General features: G+C 35.6%; 2 protein-coding genes across 3 annotated transcripts; one reads left to right on the top strand and one right to left on the bottom strand.

The window, feature by feature from the left end:
• Positions 1-8,937: 8,937 nt before the first annotated feature.
• Positions 8,938-13,647, bottom strand: LOC105264019 (zinc finger protein 37). Its single transcript, XM_011300578.1, has 4 exons — positions 13,332-13,647; positions 13,101-13,173; positions 12,536-12,775; positions 8,938-11,425 (listed from the first exon to the last, which is right to left on the bottom strand). Exons 3-4 carry the CDS (start codon positions 12,773-12,775, stop codon positions 10,649-10,651), a joined length of 1,017 nt encoding a protein of 338 aa, XP_011298880.1. The 5' UTR covers positions 13,101-13,173; positions 13,332-13,647; the 3' UTR covers positions 8,938-10,648.
• Positions 13,648-14,249: 602 nt separating this feature from the next.
• On the top strand, positions 14,250-16,472 carry Polr3C (RNA polymerase III subunit C). Of its 2 annotated transcripts, none has more exons than XM_011300576.1 (5): positions 14,250-14,495; positions 14,695-14,813; positions 14,884-15,014; positions 15,237-16,204; positions 16,287-16,472. In XM_011300576.1, the coding sequence occupies exons 1-5, from the start codon at positions 14,349-14,351 to the stop codon at positions 16,419-16,421; spliced, it is 1,500 nt and encodes a 499-aa protein (XP_011298878.1). In that variant the 5' UTR covers positions 14,250-14,348; the 3' UTR covers positions 16,422-16,472. The 2 variants fall into 2 exon arrangements, with proteins under 2 accessions (XP_011298878.1, XP_011298879.1); XM_011300577.1 differs by having other exon boundaries at positions 14,404-14,495; positions 14,688-14,813.
• The last annotated feature ends 2,859 nt before the right edge of the window (positions 16,473-19,331 follow it).

Below are 19,331 nucleotides of genomic sequence, written 5' to 3'. Positions count from 1 at the left end.
ACAAAGAGAAATTCTTCAGAGAATATATATAATTATGCAGAAAATTTAAATACGTGGTATGAGCAGAACGAGTTGAAAATAAAGTTGTAAATGTTTTTTGTGCGCGAGGGAGAGAAAATATCCTCAGGGAAAACATCAATCGGAGAAAAGAGTTAGAATGTGCATAGGATAATTATCTGAACTGTAGGTTTCGATCATAAACTTGTCAATTAAATTCAAAATAACGTCAACGATTTTTCCAGGATTTTTCTTATGAAGGCGAAATGAGTCCAGAGGTTTCGTGTGTTGCCTATCAAAATAATACAACTCAAAGTAATCCTTATTATGAAAGTAAAACCACAAAAATGAAGTTCGCCCGAGTCGAAATATCTCGAAACGCGTGGGACTGATTTCTCATTGGTCAACTCGAACCGCCAAATTCAAATGCGGCGCGCGAAGTGCGCAGTAGGTCTCGTACCTTAAAAACACCAGAACAAAAAATATTACAATTGAAGAAACTATTGCTTCAAAACATTACAGCTAAAAACAGTTAAACAAACATATTATTTCGAAACATTAGAAGAGAAAAAAAAATAATAATAAATTGTTATATTTGGTATATAATTGACAATCACTCCCGAACTGTTACTCGCTACAACTGCCCCTCAATATACCAATAATTTTTAAATATTTCAAATCACAAAATGACGTTATGACCGACGCCTTGGAGATATCCCACACCATCACAGACCGATTGACGAATTCAATCCACAGAAATCCTCAGGCAGTACTTGTTATGATACGCAAAATATATCGATTATTATCGATTGTTATCGATTTCTTAACGTACGCAAAAGTAATCCCCAGCTCGCTCAAGCAAATCACAACAATCGCCTCCACATAGGAATATTGCTTGAAAAATAATTGAGGACAACAATATTTCGCCAGTAAAATACTTCTGCGCAGTAACCAATTGATATCATAATCCTTTAATTTGCAATATTTTTAAAAATAATATAATGATACCGTAATATCTCGACTTGTAACATTTTTCAGGGTTAATATTTTCGCGAGGCAATATATTTCCATTATAATATTTTGGCGGGTAATATTACCATTGAAAATTTAGAACGGTCACCGTACCGTGAACATCGAAGATATCCTGGGGCAAAAAATGAAGGAGAGAAAAGTCTTGAGGTCAATAAAAGACAGTTATCTCAACTCTGTGTAAACACTTGAGTAAACAAGATCTGTTTTATTCTATTCCCCCAACAAAAAGAAAATCTCTAATTGCGGAGGACAGCGACCCCGTTTCCAAAGAAAATTCCCCCCATCCTCAGCAACATCTTATTTTCCATCTTTTGTTAGTCCCCCCAGTTATTACCAATCCGGTAATATGTTGTTAATTTTTTGCTGCACCTTTCCATTAAAGGAAACGGTTTTCTCCCCGACACCCAATGATTACCCCCATCATTTATTTTTCCCATATCTATTTATAACCCACTTGGTAATTATCCAGATCCATTCGATAATTAGCATAGAAAGTCTTTTTACCATGGACAACCAGAGAAAGTAGGTATTTTCTGCTCCATGGGTGTCTAAAAATATAAATATTAATAATAGCGTGCACTGAGAAAAGTATAAAAAAATGCGGATGAGGATTAGCCAAGGGGAGGCAAAGGGAAAAATGAATGGTCCGAGTTGTTAAAGTGATAAAAAAAAATGAGTCTAAGTTTAGCACAGGCTGGGGCAACCTGGAGTGAAGAGTAAAAGGATGCAATAAGGCTCGAGCTGTTATTTATCACCACCTTCTCAGAGAGAGCCAGGTAAGCCACTTTTTTATTCAACTCTGGGGAAGATTCAGGCTTTCGACGATTTTTTTTTTTCTCATCACTCCAGTCCCGACGATCCACCAGGAAAAGCACCAGAACGTTTTAGTTATTTTATTTGATGCGTTTGATGGGTTTGGCTGAGGGTGGTCTAGACTCTAGTCTCTAGACATTTGACACGTGGAGAGGTCACATCCAGGGAGATCATTCACAATTACTCGTCTTCGGTTGATATTGATGACATGAATTTATTATAGAAAACCATTCAATTTAATTAACGATTTAATTATCAATTTGTTAACGATTTTATTAAAAAACTTAAATATCGTATTTATCCTAGAAAAATGACCGTCAATATTTCCACCTGGAATTGATGTTTTTCTAGATAATTGGGGATTATGGAGTAAAGAACATTTCAAGGTCATCACGATCTCCCATTCTATTGATATTTTTAGTTGGTAAATAGTTTTTTATGGAATCGAATTGGGAAATGATAATTAATGATAATGAAATTAAATAGATTTGAAATAAAAATCGAGTGGAAAAGTGGAGAAATTGATTATTTGGGGAAATGATTGTCCTGGCGAATCGGGGATAATTAATAATAATGAGATAGAAGGTATGATGAACAAGTGTGTTAATAAGTTCCAGGAACTCTCACGTGACGTAAGAATTGGCAATTCGAAAATATTGGAGATCGTGCGAATGAAGAGTTGGACCGGGCAGCAGAAAAAAAATGGATAAAATAAAAAATTTAAGAACCGCAGACGTCGATGTTAAAAAGAAGAAAGAGATTTTAAAAATCGATGAGAAAGATTAGTGAGACCAAGAGGAAGATCCAAAAATGCCCTTGAATTCTCGAATTTCCGAATTCTCAAATTTTTCTAACACAATTGAAGTAAAAAATTCAATAAACAATTCAATTGCAAAAATAAAAATCAGGAGAGAGTCAAGATAAAATCACCACCATTAAAACTCAAGAACAATTATTTCCCAAACAAACAATTGCTTCCAGAAAAAATTATAACGCAGTACAAAATCCTTCTGATCCCAATAAAAAAATAAAAACATAAATTTAATAAATTAAAAAAAATTGTAACAACAAATGGCTTTATAATTTCCAGGAACTCCCTCATGATGTAAGACGAAATGGCACATCGAAAATCTCTGAGACGGTGGGACTAAAAAAAAAACGTGGGCCTGTCCAAATAAAAAAGCGATGCAGACGTCGACGTTAAAACGAAGAGAGAGACTGGTAAAAAAATCGATGAAGAAGATTAGCGAGACTAAGAAGAAACATCGCCAACGACCCCATCCACGAGAGAAAAAAAAAAAACGCTATTATAAATAAAAGAATACAGTACTGGAGAATCGCGACCCCAGGGTGCAAGCTCGGTCAACCAGAACTCGTTTTCCCAGTGGCTGAGGCCAATGGGCAGAAGGTGCAATCCCATGATTCCCATGGTGGTCTTTGTCCTCTTTCAGGTCAGTCGTCTTCTTCTGTTACAGCGGCGCCATTTCCACGACTATTTTTCCCCCCCTCCCTCCCTCATTTTTGCATCTTTTTTTTTTTTCTTCACCTCTTCACTCGAATCGGTCTTGCCTTTTATTTCATTTAACCGACCAGGTAGCACAAACTGGTTGGATGAAAATAGCATCAACTGCTCGTGGAATAAGAAGAGCTCTGGTCCAGACTCAATGATGAGTCTACGTTTATACATCGGCTCCGAGGCACTTCTTGCCGGTAACTTCCCTCAGGGCATGAGCTCGATATATTCTCGATATATTCCTGTGTTACGGACCCGTAAGGGCCTTCTATATTTTTTTATTTTATCTCTTTCTGACGAGTGCTCGACGTTTTGCTCATCTTCTGGTCTCGTTTTAGACTCTTCGGTACACGCAATAAGGGAAAGAAATTGTTTTTCTCTCTTTTTTTTTTCAGGGGCGGGGGAAAATGGGAATGTTAAAAAGAGGAAAGATTGTTGCGTTACTTGTTCGCTTGTTACCGAGGGTCTACTCTGGCTACCTGAATTTCATTCCGATTGTGGGGGCTGATATAACGTGTGATATAATCGGCTTTTCGGTTATATCGATATTTTCCATTTTCCCGATTTTTTCATAATTAATTCGTACAGATAAAAAAAATTTTCTCTAAGAAAAAAGTCTTGGAGTTTAATCTAGGACTGACCTATCCAGCCTAGATTATGATCATAATCTCTACTTTATATTTATTAAAAAAACACGAGAAAGATTGAACAATAAATAATAATAAATTATAAATAAATCATAAATAAATGAAAAATCACATGAAAATCGTGTTTCTTGGGGAAAATTTATCCACAAGTTTTTTTTTCTCTATTTATGATTTGATTTTTATGCGACTATGAACGAACACGATTGCAAAATGATTTAGTGTTGATATCGCATTTCGCTGATTTTTTCATCATTAATTCGTACAGATGAGAAAGTTTATCCTCTAGGAAAACTGTTGTGAAACGAAATCAGTTGCCGATCTATTTTAAGATTATGATTATAGATCTTGAGTCTACCATATTTATTTTTCAGATATATTTATTAAGGTGAATATATTTACCTTAATAAATATATCTGAAAACTAAATAAATAATTTAATTAATTTATAATAATATTTGTACTATATATAGTATCGATATTATTATAAATTAATTAAATTATTAATATGTATAATACAATATTTTTATTAATAATTTATTAATATAATGAATATAATATCAATATTATTATTTAAATAAATTAAATTACTGATATTCTTGATAATATTAATAAAATTAATAATTTAATAATAATTAATATTATTAATATTATTAAAGATTTCCATGATTTTTTTATCTCTAATTCTTTTATAGTAAAATAGTTCATACATTTCCATGAAATCATTAAATATTTTTTTTTTAATTAATTTTTTCTTATAAAAAAAATACGTCACATGATTTTTCTCCTAATTGTTTAAAAAATTGAAAATTATATAATTCCATAATTTTGGCATGATGAGGTTTTCATTATTGCTTAGACATTAAAAAATCGTTAAGAAAAAATGCAATCAGTAAACTACGCAATTAACTACCAGCTAATCTTGTATATCCAAAAAAAAAAAAAAATTAATCTCCTATCCGTGAATTCTGTAATAAATTCATAACATCACATGTAGAAAATCCCCCAGGCAATTGTTTGTTGAATATTCTCAGATAAGTGGAATGATTCCATTATATTTGAACCAAAAAATATTCCGACAGTCGAGACAGAATTTACGGTACATAAACCATCTAGTTCAAACAAAGTAACAACGAAACGATAGAAAAATATGACAACTGTCGCGTCTCTATTTTTAATTGACGACTCAAATTTACAAAAGGCTTGAATGGGAAGCCAATGTTATCAATTTCATCAGCTGTTTTGATTACGCAATTAGAGTTCAAGAGCAACAAGAGCACTTTGTTTGCTCCAGTTTTTCGGCGCCATAAAACGTCGGACAGATTAAACTGAATTTCGTTCATTGTGACTTTCCATTGAGTATTTTATTTTTATTTTTATTTTATTTCAATAACAGGCTGTGATCCCCAACGCGTCTGAGTGTGATTGCAAGGCTCTCGTGATCGTGCCCTGGGCCTCACTGGGTAATCGCGAATGACGTATGATTAATGAAATTTTTATTCACTCGAGTGAGAAAGCAAATCGAAATCAATCTGGACGTGTAAACACATAGGAATGCTCGTTCTAATGCGAAAGGCGTCCGATAATGCAACCGTAAAACCTGGAAATACTGGCGCCACGTTCTGTACTCAGTTGTCCCCTACGTGATTTTTCTTCTGGAAATAACATCGCGTTTAAGGATAAAATAGAGAAATTCTCCGCTGCACTGTTTAAATAAAATTGACGATTTTTTTCACGTAATTAGACTGGGATTCAAAATACCACAAACTAAATAAGAATTTTTAAAGAAAATCAACACTTAGGGTAACAGCGTTATCTTTAGTTCAATGTTTTCAAATTTTTCGGCTACGAGAACGAACGCGCGCTACAGCGCGCTGTAATTATAAAAATCGTCATTAAAAATTGTTAATTTAAGTGAGTTTCAAATTCAAATTAGCCGCCTCAAACGACTGAACCAATGAGAAATAAGCGTGACAGAGTTTCGAGATATCGATAGTCTCGATGTTTATCCTTTTTAGAATAGGACAGAGTTTCGAGATATCGATAGTCTCGATGTTTATCCTTTTTAGAATAGGATAGGATTGCGCTCTTATAAAGCAATGATGGGTCTTGTTCGTTAAATTATGGAGCATTCCTCAGGAGATATCGAAACATTCCGTTATTCTTTCGCTTTTTGATTTCTGTCTTTTCGAGAGAACAGAAATAAAATAATAGTTACTAGTTTTTTTTTTTGGAATTGTTAAATAGTCAATGAAGTTTATGATATTTTTCAATATTGTGGGAATAAATGTTATTGTGATATTTGGTGATTGTTTCCATTGTTTTAAATAATTCAGTGAATCCTGTTTTCGCTGGAGAATTATTTACTCGCTATTTTGTAATGGTTCAGTCAATGAATAAGGAAAATATGTTTAAATAAAAATGACGATTTTTCTCACGTAATTAGACTGGGATTCAAAATACCATAAAGTAAATAAGAATTTTTCAGGAAAAACAACACTTAGGGTTACAGCGTTATCTTTAGTTCAATGTTTTGAAATTTTTCGGCTATTGCGCTCTTATAAAGAAATGATGGGTCTTGTTTGTTACATTATGGAGCATTCCTCAGGAGATATCGAAACATTCCTGTTGGATTATTGAGTTTAATTTATTCTTTAAGTGACTGTTACAAAAATGAATCGATATGGATGTTGACTGAAAGTCACTTGAGAGACTACATAAACATTAACAATGATTTCTGAGGAAGAAAGAACAGAGAGTTCATTCATTAGGTGATGGATTTGTTTCTCGTCTTTGTGACTAGTCTTTAGTCTCCTGGAGATTTCCGTAGAGTACAGACGTTTCTTCCTCGTGCCATTTTTTTTGAGAATAAAGAATTAAAGTTTAATCCACGGCTTTATAGTATTATTTATATCTCCCATATCCAATAATTCCGTTATTCTTTCGCTGTTGATGAGCGAAACTGCAATGTTGGAAATATTTTTGACGTTAAAACGAATGCTGTATCTCCGTTATTTTTTATATCTAGTTTAACACATACCGAATAGTTCCCCACCATTTGTTAACAACAACCATACTAAAAACCCTCATTCCACTTTACCACTTTCCATTCCCAGGAAATCCTACGAATCGTTATTGTTGGAAATATTTTCGACGTTGAAACGAACAAGAGACCCGTTGTAACAGATCACAGGGAATAATGGAAACATTTATGCTGTTTATAATCGAAACACCTGGACCAGCCCCATAGACAAAGGGCCTTATCCTGTGGGTAGACCTGTCACCCTGGACGAACTGGTGATCAGGGACACTTGGAGACGAACTCTCGAGCAAGCAACATTGGACATTAACAACCTAGCTTTTTGCAATACATCACATTTTAGACAATTAATTGATATTCATTCTTTTAACTTTCGAATGATACACCGTTCATTTGATTGCGTTCATTCTGTTCTGAGTTAGGAATCAATAAACGTACGAGTCAATTTTTTTTTCATCCCTTTGTTTTTGGTAGTTATTAAAAATAGTATTTTTCACGCCTAGGACGAAAAAAGTGAATCTCACGAATTCGGCTTTATAGTCCGAGCCGAAGATGAGGATCATAACGTGCATGAGTCAGAATGATCTTTTTTGCCGTGGCTATAATGCTATTTTATGTCATTATGACCGAAAACGCGTTTTTATTTCAGCGAAGCGAGGTTAGAAAGGCGTTTTATCGGCCGCTATGACATACAAATTTTTTATTAAAATAGAAAATCATATGCAGTGCTCTTTTATATTTTTTTATTTTTAACGGAATTCGTTGCAAGTTCTTCCAAGAATTTGCAGCTGGCGATTGCCCGAGGGCCTTCAGCCAAGTGCTCTTTTAGATTATTACCCAAAAATGAGCTTTCAAATTATCCAACGCTCGTTGAGCTCTGATGAGTATTTTTCATGTAAATGCCGGTTGAAACATCAATTTATTATTTATTTCAATGGTATCCAAACAACGAAGGACAATAAGAAAACTTCTACTTTGTGAAAATATATAAAAATTATCAAAGATAAGAAAAAAAATTCAAATCAGACAATTAGAATGAAAAAAAAATAATCAGTAATTATTCAATATCCCGCCACTTGTTATGATTGCTTCAGATTAATCTTCTTGGTTGAACGATACCGAATATATGATCACAGATAATAAAAATGCTTCTCAATACAGCTCGTGCGCTCCACGTGCGCCTGTGATATTCCCCTTAGTAGGCGAAAGTTTTATTTTCATGTATCATCCCATAAATTAAGTTCGGGGGAATTTTTCATGCTTCTAAATTGACCAGGCGAAGATATTCATAGACAGTTTTGAAAAACATTTACTATTCTTTATCATGATGTATGACAAACCTAATTGCACTGAATTTTCATCAAGTTATAGCAGGTAGTTTCCATTTTTTACGTTATGTCACACCCCAAAAATGAGTGTTTGCCATTTATCGAGACTTTAGACTGCACCAGCGGGGATATATCACATGTAGATTTGAAGATCTGGATGAGATGACACAGAATAAAGAATGAAAATAGAAGATTTTACGCATGTTCAATTCCAACGCAATCTGAGAAATTTAAGGCCCGGATGGACTGTCTGGAAAAGATAATTTACTCCAAAATTGGGACTTCTAATTACTCCGTCAATTAATAGTTTTTTCCGATAATTGTTAGCTAGCGGCCTAGTTGATTAATTGCCAAAGTAATTAGGAATCCGAATTTCGGAGTAAATTATCTTTTCTAGATAATCCACGCGAGCCTTAAATCACTTTTCCGGTTTTTTCATTTCGTCCGTTTTCGCTATCTATTATGTTCCAAATCCATTCGATTATGTATGAAAAAAATACTTTTCCAGTAATCCCCCACTTGCTTAAGACTATTTTGATCATTAAATTGAGATAAAAATATAATCCTGAAATTTCTAAACATTCGTATTTAATTCATTTATTGACAGGGAAGGAATGTTTCCGGAAATTGGAAAATAAAATTAGAACATTTAATTGATAAGATAGAAAAACTTGAATCTCCTAATAAATCCGCTCCTCAATCAATTGATCTTCTGGAAAGTTTCAAAGATTGTTAAGCCCCGAGTCCTCGGAAAGACTCGATTCAAACAATTCCACATATTCACAATGATCTCGTTAATTAAATAATTCCGCAGTTTATCTCCAATGGAAGATGAAGAAATAGAAAATAAATGTTTTAAAAGGATTTTCTTTGTTACATTTGGCGTGAATAAAGAGCCGACTAATTAACAAAATTATGTAATTTCTGGTATTAGTAGTTATGAGTAATTACGTGTATCATGCAGTTGACAGTGCACAATCCAATATTTGATCCACAAATTGATTTTCTCGCAGTTGATGGAAATTATCAGTTAGAGTACACGGACAATATCACCTTCCATCTCCCCCCGATTTTTTGAATTCAGGGGGAGAGAAACTATTCAATAATACAGAGTTATGATGATTTTCTTTTTAAAAAAGTACGTGTCTTAAGTACAAGTTTTTCAAGGAGATTCCAACGAATTCCCTCCAGTTGTCGCAGAATAAGAAAATATCGTACAATCGAGGTAGTATGGCCATTCACTCCAGAGATTATTTCAAATGCTTTCGAGATTTTATTTATTTCGAAAAGACAACATGAATTATTCCGAATATTTATTCAAAAATCATTTTTTCATAACTGAATGTTATTGTTTGATTTCTGTCTCTTAGAGAGAACAGAAAAAAAATAATAGTCACTAGTTTTTTTTTTGGAATTGTTAAATAGTCAATGAAGTTTATGATATTTTTTAATATTGTGGGAATAAATGTTATTGTGATATTTGTTGATTGTTTCCATTATTTTAAATAATTCAGTGAATCCTGGTTTCGCTGGAGAATTATTTACTTGCTATTTTGTAATGGTTCAGTCAGTGAATAAGGAAAATATTTCGGAAAACTTATTTGTTGCTAATTGATAACAAGAGAACAAGTAACGAAAAGTGATGGATCCGTTGAAAAAACTATTGCAACGAGTTTAACAGTAAAAAAATTGATTTATGTAATTTGCACATGAAAAATCGCCATTCACTCGGTTTTTCCAGTATTCACTTTACTCATTGAACCAAATATTCACGTGAAAACTCAAATTACTTTTTTGTAACTGGCAATTCGCCAAAAATCAATACTTTTTAAGATCTACTGCTATTAAAAAAAATCAAAAAATGTTTCTTTCCTTTTTCTCTCATGATTCTCCTTTAACTCTCAATTTATCTCGAAAACCATCGGTTTCACATAAAACTTCCAAATAACTTTTTTATAGTCGAAAAAATTCCCCACAAAAAAGTCTTCTGACATTTCTCAAAAAAATCAATATCTTTCGAAATCCCCTGATATTTACAAAAAAACAAATCCGACTCATCCTCTTTTCTTGTTCATTATCAATTTATCTGTAAAAACCATCGGTTGTACTTAGAAAAATTCCCCAAAAAAGGCATTTGCCAAGATAATAAGCCCCCAAAAATGTCATCATAAGAAACTCTTCCTGAACTCCGCAGCCTAAAAAAATCCTGAAAAATCAAAAAATCTCAAATGCATTTGAAGTCACTCACCCGATGAACCCCCACACCACTCAAACAAGTAACATTAACTGCCCGATACAAAAGTTTGTGCCTCTCCCTCGTCCCTCTTGCCCTCCTGATTGCCCCTATTACCCTCATTAACATCCATCCCAACGGAGTTGTGCTCCTCCTCACTCTCCCCCTCATCTTTACTGACAACAGGATGTTTCTTCATATGAGTCGTCAAATTACCACTGTGATAAAACTCCTTCCCACATACTTTACACTGAAATGGTTTAACACCAGAGTGTATCCTCTCGTGTATCGATAAATTACCACTGTGTCTGAATTCTTTACCGCAAACACTGCATTTGTACGGTTTAACCCCAGAGTGGGTGCGTAAATGGGTTGACAAATTGCCACTGTGACTGAACATTTTACCACATATTTGGCATGCGTATGGCCTCTCACCGCTGTGTGTTCGCATATGAATTGCCAAATTACCGCTGTGTGTGAAGCATTTTTCACACTGGGTGCACTTGTAGGGTCTCTCACCGTTGTGGGTTCGCATGTGGATGAAGAGATTGCTCTTGTGACCGAATTCTTTGAAGCAAATTTCACACTGGCACTTGTGCTTCTTTGTCGAGCCCGGTCCTGACGTTTTCGGGGGCCTGCCTGGCCCATTTTGCTTTGGGGGTGATGTTTGGGGATTTTGGGGGTCTGAGGGGTCCAACTCCAGCCTCTGATGGGACAACAGCTGGGGCTGGGGTACGCAGGACACGTGCTGGCCCAGGGATGTTGACAATTCGTGCTGCTGACTCAGCTGGAACAGCGGCGTTGGCTGCAAGTACGGTGATACCTGCTGAAAGAAAAACATGTTTTTTTGCATTTTGTTAAATGAAAGTTCTGACGTTCAATGTTAAAAATCACTAGTTACGTGGATATCCTGAATGTATTCATAAGTTTTTTTTATCGAAAAATAATCGAGACAATCAAAAATCGCGTGTAAAATAATGACGATCTACGTTAAAATCCAATAACAAGAGCCACAAGTTTCTCGAAAGATTAAATGAACCGTCACTCATTGTGTGATGCATCGATGAATCGTATTTCCTCAATATTTCAAAGTTCAAACTCATTTCGATTACGTGTTTTCAATGATACCTAGGGGAAAAATAGCTTCTGCTTAGTAAATATAGTTTAGTAATCTTTGGAACAACAAATTATTTTCAGATGAATTGAGTAAATAACATTAACAATTTTAATAATTTTTTTTTTACTTTTTGCGGACCACAAAGGCACGTCCATAAGAGTTTCAAGGTCAACCTTGGTTATGGGGATGCCCAGCCAGGGAGTGATTCGGAGTGAGCGCAGCCCGAAGGACTAGTCTGATACACGGATGGTTCCAGGATGAGCGACGGAGTGGAAGCGGGGAATAGGTCTGAGGGATCTACAACTGCACGGACCCTGAGAGCCTGTACCAGGATACTCCTGGACAGACAGGATAAGGGCAAGAAAATATACATCTGCTCGGATAGCAAGCGCGCGTTGAGGGCACGGCTGGGGCATGAAAGCTGCTCTCGATTAGTGAACAATTACACGGAGCTGATGAAGAGGATCGCCATTCACGATCAGCTAGAGGTGGTCTGGATCCCAGGCCACAGTGGCATCCTCGGTAATGTAAAATCCAATGAGCTAGCGGAAAATGAATGGCTAAATGTCACACCAGCAGGGGAAGCAGGGAAAGCTGGCATGGAAAGGCTTTACGAGTTTTCTCGCAAGGCTAATATACTGACACCTATGGACTAGACGGCTGCCCAGGGCAGAGTGGAAAATAGCTGAGAGATTCATTGCACTTTCTGAACTCCTGGAGGGAACGTCTGAAGACACTAGACCTAAAGCCTAAAAAGCTGAATAAAATCTAGATTTATGTATACTTTATTTATAATTTTTAGTGGATTGCTGAACTCACTGGGATAGATTGAGTGGTGGTCTGTCGCCCCTGCAGATCATTCTTCGACACCACCACTTCCTCGGCCATCTGTATTCCTGGATTTTGGCTCCAGAATTGAGGTAATTGTCTGTACATGTACTCAACGTCTTGATTCGTGAATACAGGGTATTCTACATTCCCCTGGGCACAATTCTGGCCATTTTGGCTGGAATCTTCAGCGTTGGAGAATTCTTGCTTAATCTGCACTGGACTGAACATCTGGTAGCCAAAAACAAATGAACTTTTAATGAGATAGAAATATTGAATTTTCCGAAAAATTCTGGAATAATAATAATAGGCACCTGTTGTAAATTTACGATATATGCTTTCAATGTCGCAACAGAAACATCAAATGCAGACAAATTATGACAGATTTTATTGTGTGACAAATTCTGAGGATTTTTCTCGAAGAATTAGCCGAAATTTGACAGATTCTGTCGAAAAATCGGCCAAAATTTGACACTTTCTATCAAAATTAGGCAGAATGTGTCACGAGCATTGCACGGGGTCTAAGAAACGAGAAAAATTCCGATGAAAAACTCACATTGACAGCTAAGTCGATCTGTCACAAGGTACGTTCATCACGTATTTCTACTGGTCAATCTACCATCGGACGACTGAAAAACAAACAAAGTAAGGTTAAAGATCATGAAAGGTTAGCTGACAGTCTTTAACAAGCAAAATGTCATAATCTCGCCCGAAATCCGCAGGCCTACGACAATACAAAATAGATATTCGCCAAAATCTCCTCAAGTTGCCATTCAATTCACTTTACCTTCGTTGGAATGGAACATATCCATTCATGTATGTGTGCGGTAAATTGCTGTGGAAAATATGTACGGCGCACTGAATTATCCTCTCAACTTTTTCTTCATCATTCTCACAGGCGTGGTAAAAAGCTCTCGATTATTCCAATCGATTTCAATGAACTCCACTAACAAGTGGTCTCCATCCAAGAACAGTAATTAATAGAAAAGCGTCAACAATTGGGAGAGAGAGAAGAGATATATTTGGTGAGAACAGGAGGAAAAAAATGAAGGACACGGAATGGAATTAGAGCGCACGACTACTGCGTCGAAATACGCGTGCGCAGGGGAAAATTCGTGCGTGCGCATGTGTGATTGAACGACTTATGGCGGCAAGTGTTCTCGACATTCAAAAATACTTTTAGCGGCCGTAATGCCGATAAAATTCCCGTTTTAAAATGCATTTGCGAATGTTTTATGTTTTATCAACGGAGTAAAATTTAATCAAATAAAATAATGCACCCTGCAGCACTTCGAAATTTCCTTTTTGATAACGTTAAATTTTTTATTTCGATTTGAGTCGATTTGATCAGATTAACCAATCAACCGTCGATTTTTTTCAGAGATGAGAAATGATTGAGTTTTGCAAATGAGTTTTACAAAGACGTCAGTGATAACAGGTGAATCCTAACACGATTTAAATAAATCTTGAAATTCCTTAAGGGAAATTGAGCGAGATTTCAGTATGGATATTAAATTATAATTTTATCCGAAATTCCGCAAAGTGGGAGAATTGAATAAAATATAGTACAGCTGAATTCGTCTCATGAAAAGGAATAACCCTCCCTTCGGAAGGGAAGGACAATCCTGAGGAATTTCGGAAATCTTCCCTTCGTTTGAATTTAATTGAACATTCCGACCTTGCCGACGTACCTAGTAACCTAACCTCAGAGTAGAATTGTTTTTATCTTCTCTGAACGCTCCAAACGCTCCAAACACATGTTCCACTGTTGCATGGCATTCCAGATACGTTTCAAACTCTAAAAATGTCCATTTACTGCGGTAAATTATGTTCTGCGATACTAGAGGAGCATTTTGGAACAATCGTCCAGTCAGTGGGCGATTGTTTGTACAAAAATAGTTCACAGGGACTGCATTTTGTGGCAGCAACTGCTGGAATTCCTCTTATCAAGGTAATCATATATTTTTTAATGTATCTCGGAACCTGTCGGAGATAGAAAGATTTTGTCAAGACATATTTCGACGCTCTTGATGTTCTCTACAGAAAATGTATTTATACATTTTTTTGTATCTCTCGTAGATTCCGAGATATTTTCGATATTCAGAGGAATGCTTTTGATTTTTTGGGAATTCATGGATTTGAGGTTTTAGGCGAAAGAAGCTTTATGTGTTCTGATAAAATATGGCTTTGTCTTCCACGAAATGACTGATAAGGGGATGAGGTACACCCTGCTTCCTGATAAAATTATAATGGTCCTTCGATACTCGAGGTAATGGCGATTTTTTTTTTAATGCAGAAATTTTTCAGTCCAGGCATTTTATGGCGTTGTATTTTTACAGATTTATGTTGTATATTAAAAATTGTTGTGGAGATGAAGGAGAGATGATTTTGGAGGAGATACTTAAACAAGGATTTGATTCAGCATCTCATGTTATCGTTAAAACCTACCTGAAATTAGTCCAAAAGCTGGGTGAGACATTAATTCCGTTTTGGAAAGAATTTTTCTTAATTATGGCTTTATCTCGAAAACTCATCATTCAGGGTGAAAACATCACCGGACTTTTCCATAGCTAATTAAATCTACAACAGAAAAGGACTTTTGACATTTTTTCCTGGCATCAATACGTTCTTAGATAAATCCATGTTCGAAGAGTAATAGACTGTTTGTTAATGCAACAAGAGGAAATTTCAGGTGATGCAGCCCCATCAGTGGTTTCACTCAGAGATAAATTCGACTGGCTTGTGCGTAATAAATTTCTGATGAGAAGTAATTGCACCGATGAACTGGGTGAGACCCAGCCAGAGAACGTGGACTTCAGCATGCCAGCATTAAATTTCAAAGCTCTCAAGAATATGATTGAAGGTGCTGACGCAGATGCCAAGGACAACGGCATCAACTGGCGAGTGAATTTTGATAAATTGATTCAGGACCTCAGAGACAAAATGTTCGTGGAGGCAGTTTCCAGGATCGTAGACGAAGATGCTGGTGAGCTGATGAAGCAGATGCTGTTGCTGATGCATGAGAGGACAGCCTCATGGGCAGACACATCCAATCCAATTCCCTACATCGATATCAGGGAGAGAGTGAAGAAGCTGGACATTCCTGGGCTATTCCAGCACCTAGATCAGTACATCAGGCTAATTGAGCAGGACTCGAGGCAGTTTCTGAAACGAGTTGGAGATTCTGGTGGTGGACAATTCAGTGTGAATATCAAAGAGGCATTTGCCCAGCTGGCGTGGGCCACTCTGGAGAACATCGTAATGGAGAGGTTTGGATCAATGGCTGCTAGGATATTCAGGCTCGTCAAGACCAAACAATACATCGAGGTCGAGCAGATCCAGCAGCTCGCCATGATTCCTGCTAAAGAGGCCAAACACCTGACGTTCATTCTGTTTCAAGAGCACTACCTTCAGATGGAGGAGGTGAAGAAGGCTGGGGTTTCCCAGGCACCTCTCAAAGCTTTCTTTCTTTTTCATATTGATCTTAATCAGGTCGTTAGGATGGAGGTGGAGCACTGCTATCAGGCATTGTACAATACCATGCAGAGGAGGGAGCATGAGACTGTGGGTAACACCAGAATGATTGATAAGCAGCTGAGGATTCAGACGTTGATTAGTAATTTGAAAGAGCGAGGGGCACCTGAGGAGCAGTTGGTCGAGGTTGGTTTAGACTTTTTGATCCTTCTTTTCGTTGATCATTTCAGTTTTTTTTAAATCAATTTATTAATTTATGGGACTCTAGATTGAAGAGATGATGACACCAGCTGAGAAACATCAACTGGAAAAGGTGCACAACGTCATAAAAACCTTAGGAGGAGCTGAACTGCAGATAGAAGAAACCTTATTTCTCTTTTCTATGTACCTACACTACCACTAGCTGTAAATAAAATAAAATTCACTTCAATTGAATAAATTATTATAAAAATCAATGGAAACAGGTAATTATTATTTATAGAGATATTTATTTATATTTAATAATAATTGATTACGGTTGTAAAATACAAACAACAAAGAGATACCTAAATTTTAAATTAATAATAAATATAATGATACATTCATGTATATAATGGCGCTGTTTCTCTCTATGCAGTACAGGGCATTTTAATCCTTGTTTTTCATTTCTGATGTCACTATTAACCGGAAAAGTCACTGCCAGAAAATAATCCAGTGAATTTGAATTCCATATCCGACAATTATCGGTGGATAAAGAGTGAATTGCAGTTGGTCACAGCCGAATTGTAATAAAATATTTCCAGTAAACCGCCGAAATCAGTGATAATTAGAGTTAAAGTAAAAAGGGGTAACAGAGTTGAGTATAAAATAGCGAATGATGATATTTTTTTCAGGCCTTGACTTTTCCACTTGTTTTTTTTTTTTTGCTATCTAATCTATTTTTACGGCTCACCTTAACACAATTTTTCCAGTTCATTAATTAATCTACGAATAACTACAATTTTTATTAAACTCGTCTCAATTTTTCATCCAATATTCTTTAAATTCAATTATTTATCATTACAATTTAAATGTTAAGGTGGCCGTGAGAATGTTAATGGCATCAACACGTGCATACAATTATCATCTCTCATATTTTCATTTCTCACACACACACCACTGACCCAGTATTGCATGACTATTTACAATTGCTTACATAAAAGAATTCTAATCGTAACGTTCTTTCCTCATTTCATCGTTTCTACAACTAAATCTGAATGTCAGAAAAGCATTACCCTATGCATATATATATATATGTATATATATATTTTTTTCATTCATTTTTTATATATATATATATGTAACAACAACGTACATGTATGAAGTGAATGCTTGGAATATTGAAATTTTCATTTTAATGTTAGTTTCACTTGTGTTCCTCCTCTTACGTTTTATATTACGATAGTTAGTTGATATAATATATTTGATTTACAGATTTTTTTTTTGTCGCTATTTATTACAGATTGCGTTTTGCACTGATGTAGCCGCTTCATTATTTATTTATTTTTTTTAATTTACTCAGTTATTTTATTAAAGCCTGTGCTAACCGTTACATTGGGGCTCTGTCATTTATCCAAAGTGATTTGTTCAATAAAAAGAGGAAAAATAAAAAAAAGAAGATGAGAACTCACGAGAATTCTCATTGACATGTGCACTCGAATGGAAAAATAAACGGAAGAAAAAGACGAACGTAAATGGGATATTATGGCACATCAATGGATAATTAAAAAATGCAAGATTCGTATTTTATTCCGATCAACCTTTGGAAACTATCATTCCGCGAATGAATATTCACTGGCAAAAAGAAAAGAAAAAATAGATTACGATTGAATGGAATTGTCGCTAGACCTTTGGGCCAATTTCCTCCTCTCATCCCCCTCCACCCCCCTCTCCATCCCGCCCCAACACCTTTTAATGAGTATTTTCTTATCGAATGAACGTTCTAATTTATGCCTGGGTGGGTTTTTTTTTCCAATGGATTTTGAATATATTTTCTTGTGATTGTTTCAATCGTTGCATAGTCGTCACTCTCATTTTTTGTCACTGGCACATACAATCATCCTCTTCGAATTGAAATAGGTACAATTAAAAACGTACAGCTTATCTCTTAAATTATTAACAGTATTAAATCATTAAAGACGAATTAATAAATTCATAACTCCAATTTTTGTTTTTTTTTTTCTCCCTTTTGAAAAAACGATGATAACTAAATATACAGGGGCAATTGAAAATTAATACTAAATATTTTTTGTTTTCTTCTTTTTCGTAATAAAAACTATACCATTTTTTTTTTTAATTCTCTTCAACATTAATGGGGTGAAGGGGGGAATTGGATGTGGAAAAACGAGACTGTTATTTGAGTTGAGATTGTACAGTTGAGGGTCAATTTTGAGGGTCAAATCCATTTGACCCACGCAATTTAACCTCCGAATCTTGACCCTCACCCGTGAGAATTAAATTCCGTGGATCAAGTCGGAGGTCAAACCACCGATTTTACTCAAATCGAGGGTCAACTCTGATTTTGATCGAGGCAGATTGACCCTCAGTCCCAAAATCCAACTTCAATATTTATTTTTGACCCTCAACCTCAATTGACTCATAATTTGACCTTCAGTTTGATCGGTAAAATGAAATCTCTGACCTCGAGGCTCAACTCAATCCCTACAGAGGTCTCCCGATTAAACTCTTCACTATTAACCCCAAAAAATTGATCCTTAACCCACAACTATCCCCGAGGGTCAACTAAATCCCGTTTTTAACCCACACCTTCAGCCACGCCCCTTCAATCTCAACCCAAACAATTGCCCCATTTCACCCCACGCCATCATTCCCCCACCCTTTTACCTATACAAGATGATCGAGTAATTAAACACGTAGAAATCTACGTGCATGCATCACAAGTAATATAATTACACTGTACAATAATATAAACGTCTTGTGGTTGGAAAGAGGAGTGGGGGGGAGGGGGCGGTATGAGGGGACAGAGATAGAGGGCACAGGGTGAACTAGATTCAACCGAACTTAAAAATGATCTCCATTTATATACATAAAATAAATAATTATCGTAAACATTAAGCTAATTAATATTCTTTTTGTTTTCTATCCTCGCGTGCATTCATCCATCGCAATATGTCTACTGGTTCGCTGCCACTCGGATATATCAATATTCGAGGATACTGGCTCTCTTTATAAAATTATATTAGGTACACTTGTTTATAAATTGCACTGACTATAAATAAATGAGAAAGAGAAAACGAAATAATAAAGAAATAATGAGAGAAGTAAGGGTGAAATA

Source organism: Fopius arisanus, unplaced genomic scaffold (genome assembly GCF_000806365.1).
Source record: "Fopius arisanus strain USDA-PBARC FA_bdor unplaced genomic scaffold, ASM80636v1 scaffold00018, whole genome shotgun sequence".
In the NCBI taxonomy this organism is placed as follows: Eukaryota; Metazoa; Arthropoda; class Insecta; order Hymenoptera; family Braconidae; genus Fopius; species Fopius arisanus.
The sequence above is the reverse complement of the archived record's forward strand: the minus strand, read 5'-3'. Positions and strand labels throughout refer to the sequence as shown.

Excerpts from the sequence above, each read along its gene's own strand:
- Polr3C (XM_011300576.1), top strand. The coding sequence starts at position 14,349 with ATGTCCATTTACTGCGGTAAATTATGTTCTGCGATACTAGAGGAGCAT. Across the intron at positions 14,496-14,694 it reads CTGGAATTCCTCTTATCAAG|GCGAAAGAAGCTTTATGTGT; the intron begins GTAATCATATAT and ends TTGAGGTTTTAG. Across the intron at positions 14,814-14,883 it reads ATGGTCCTTCGATACTCGAG|ATTTATGTTGTATATTAAAA; the intron begins GTAATGGCGATT and ends GTATTTTTACAG.
- LOC105264019 (XM_011300578.1), bottom strand. The coding sequence starts at position 12,775 with ATGTTCAGTCCAGTGCAGATTAAGCAAGAATTCTCCAACGCTGAAGAT. Across the intron at positions 11,426-12,535 it reads CCACCACTCAATCTATCCCA|CAGGTATCACCGTACTTGCA; the intron begins GTGAGTTCAGCA and ends TTTTTCTTTCAG.